Source organism: Solanum stenotomum, chromosome 8, assembly GCF_019186545.1.
Source record: "Solanum stenotomum isolate F172 chromosome 8, ASM1918654v1, whole genome shotgun sequence".
Classification (NCBI taxonomy): domain Eukaryota; kingdom Viridiplantae; phylum Streptophyta; class Magnoliopsida; order Solanales; family Solanaceae; genus Solanum; species Solanum stenotomum.
Window position 1 is genome coordinate 11,434,836 of NC_064289.1, and position 2,819 is coordinate 11,437,654.

At 38.4% G+C, this 2,819-nt stretch overlaps 1 protein-coding gene across 1 annotated transcript; it reads left to right on the top strand.

The window, feature by feature from the left end:
* Positions 1–641: 641 nt before the first annotated feature.
* Positions 642–2,819, top strand: LOC125874544 (pentatricopeptide repeat-containing protein At1g56690, mitochondrial-like). The gene has a single exon (XM_049555445.1). It carries the CDS (start codon positions 664–666, stop codon positions 2,776–2,778), a length of 2,115 nt encoding a protein of 704 aa, XP_049411402.1. The 5' UTR covers positions 642–663; the 3' UTR covers positions 2,779–2,819.

Here is a 2,819-nt window from a genome sequence, read left to right on the forward strand (position 1 = left end):
TAGCCATTCTCTTAACTAAAAATAAAAATCTAACTAACAATTAAATCATTATGAACAAATCAAAGTAGCAACAAATGTACAATTCAATAGTTAACTTCAAATATTAATTTTCAAGAGGAACTCAAACATATTTTTGTCAATGTACATTATGTAAAGGAACCCATCTTCGTACTTGTTTTTCTTGAGAAGTAATTGAAGGCACAATGTCCTTGATAAAAACCAATATAGTCTTTTAGTTAGCACAAAAAGTGTTCCAGGGTGAGACACATCATTCTTTGACATAGTTTTAAATTTTTAAGTATTTTATATTTTGTTCTTATTTTATTTTTCATTCACACCGAAAACTAGATTTAAAAAATCGAACTAAATCGAACCAAAGTAGAAAAGACCGAATTGAATCAAATTAGTTTGGTTTGATATAGGTGCACACTTTTCTAAAACCGAAGAACCGAACTCCCGCCCAAGTGTCCAACTATAAACTTTAATTTAAAACTAATACGGACTAAAATAGAGCACCAAAAATTTCATTCCTTGTGCTAACTTGACCTTAATTCCCACAAGTGCAATATTCCCAGGACTAAAGTACTACTCCTTAATGCGATAGTTATTTACTCTGTTTTTTTTTTCTGCTTACAAAAACTCCAACGAAGCTTTGGTTCATAGATGCACCGCTTATTCTTTGTTCAATGTCGGAATTACTGTTACACTCACGCAATTGCATCAAATTCTCAGATTTCTCGTTTTGCTGGTTTGGGCCAAATACAGAATGCCCGAAGGGTGTTCGACGAAATGCCCAACAAAAATGTGACTTCTTGGAACTCTATAATCACTGGGTATTTCCAAAATCACCAACCAAATGAAGGCCAGTGTCTGTTTGATCAAATGCCTGAGAGAAACATAGTTTCATGGAATGGGTTAATCTCAGGTTATGTAAAGAATAGGATGGTGAAGGAAGCAAGGAAAGTGTTTGACAAAATGCCCCAACGAAATGTCATTTCTTGGACTGCTATGGTCAGAGGGTATGTTGAGGAGGGGTTTGTTGAGGAGGCGGAATCCCTGTTTTGGCAAATGCCTGAAAAGAATGTTGTGTCATGGACTGTGATGATAGGTGGGTTGATTCAAGAAGGGAGAGTTGATGAGGCTAGAAAGCTTTATGACATGATGCCAGTAAAGGATGTAGTTGTGAGGACTAATATGATATGTGGATATTGTCAGGAAGGTAGGCTGGATGAGGCACGCGACCTCTTTGATCACATGCCGAAAAAGAATGTGGTGTCTTGGACAGCCATGGTATCAGGATATGCCCAAAATGGTAAACTGGATATTGCTAGAAAACTTTTTGAAGTCATGCCTGAGAAGAATGAGATCTCATGGACTGCAATTATAATAAGCTGTGTGCAGTATGGTAGATTTGAAGAGGCGTGGAAGCTTTTCGAAGTGATGCCTGTTAGAACTAATCCTGCTTGTAATGCCATAATTCTTGGAATAGGACAGAATGGGGAGGTTGCTAAGGCGAGGATGGTATTTGATCTTTTGAAGGAGAAGGATGATGCAACATGGAGTGCAATGATCAAGGTTTATGAAAGGAAAGGATATGAGTTAGAGGCGCTGGATTTGTTTCATCGAATGCAAGTAGACGGGTTTCGGCCAAATTTCCCTTCGTTGATAAGCATACTTTCAATTTGTGCTAGTCTTTCAAGTCTTAATTATGGTAGAGAGATACATGCACAGTTAATCAGAACCGACTGTGATGATGACGTGTATGTCTCTTCTGTATTAATTACGATGTACATCAAATGTGGTGATTTCGTCAAGGCCAAATTAATATTTGACAGATTTTCTCCAAAAGATGTGGTCATGTGGAATTCTATCATAACAGGTTATGCTCAACATGGATTAGGAGATGAAGCTCTAGAAGTGTTCAGAGAAATGTGTTCTTTAGGTATTACCCCAGACGAGGTTACCTTTGTTGGAGTTTTATCTGCATGTAGCTACACTGGGAAAGTGAAAGAAGGGCAAGATATCTTTGAGTCCATGAATTCAAAATATCAGATGGTGCCAGGAACTGCACATTATGCTTGCATGGTTGACATGCTTGGTCGAGCTGGTCGATTAAATGAGGCGATGGATATGATCAACAAAATGACTATAGAAGCAGACGCAATTATTTGGGGTTCTTTAATGGGTGCATGTAGGATGCATATGAACCTAGATTTGGCAGAAGTTGCTGCAAAGAAACTTTTACAGCTTGAACCCCAAAATTCAGGGCCCTATGTCCTACTTTCTAATATTTATGCATCCAAAGGTAAGTGGGCTGATGTTGCTTCACTTAGGAAGTCGATGCAGTCTAGGGAAGTGGTCAAATCACCTGGTTGTAGTTGGCTTGAGGCAGACAAAGAAGTGCATATGTTCACTGGTGGACAGAGCATGCCCCATCCCGAGCATGAATCAATTCTCAAAATATTAGAAAAGTTGAGTCCTATGTTAAGAGAAGCTGGTTATATTCCTGATGGAAGCTTTGCTTTGCATGATGTGGAGGAAGAAGAGAAGTTGCATAGCTTGAATTATCACAGTGAGAAACTAGCTGTGGCCTATGGACTTCTTAAATTGCCTGAAGGTATGCCTATACGAGTAATGAAAAATCTTCGAGTTTGTGGTGATTGCCATTCTGCTATTAAGTTAATCGCTAAAGTCACAGGACGAGAGATAATTCTGAGAGATGCCAACAGATTTCACCATTTTAAGGATGGAGTATGTTCTTGCAAGGATTTTTGGTGATTGCTCTGTTGCTTTGTGCATAATTCATTAAAAAGCGGCTT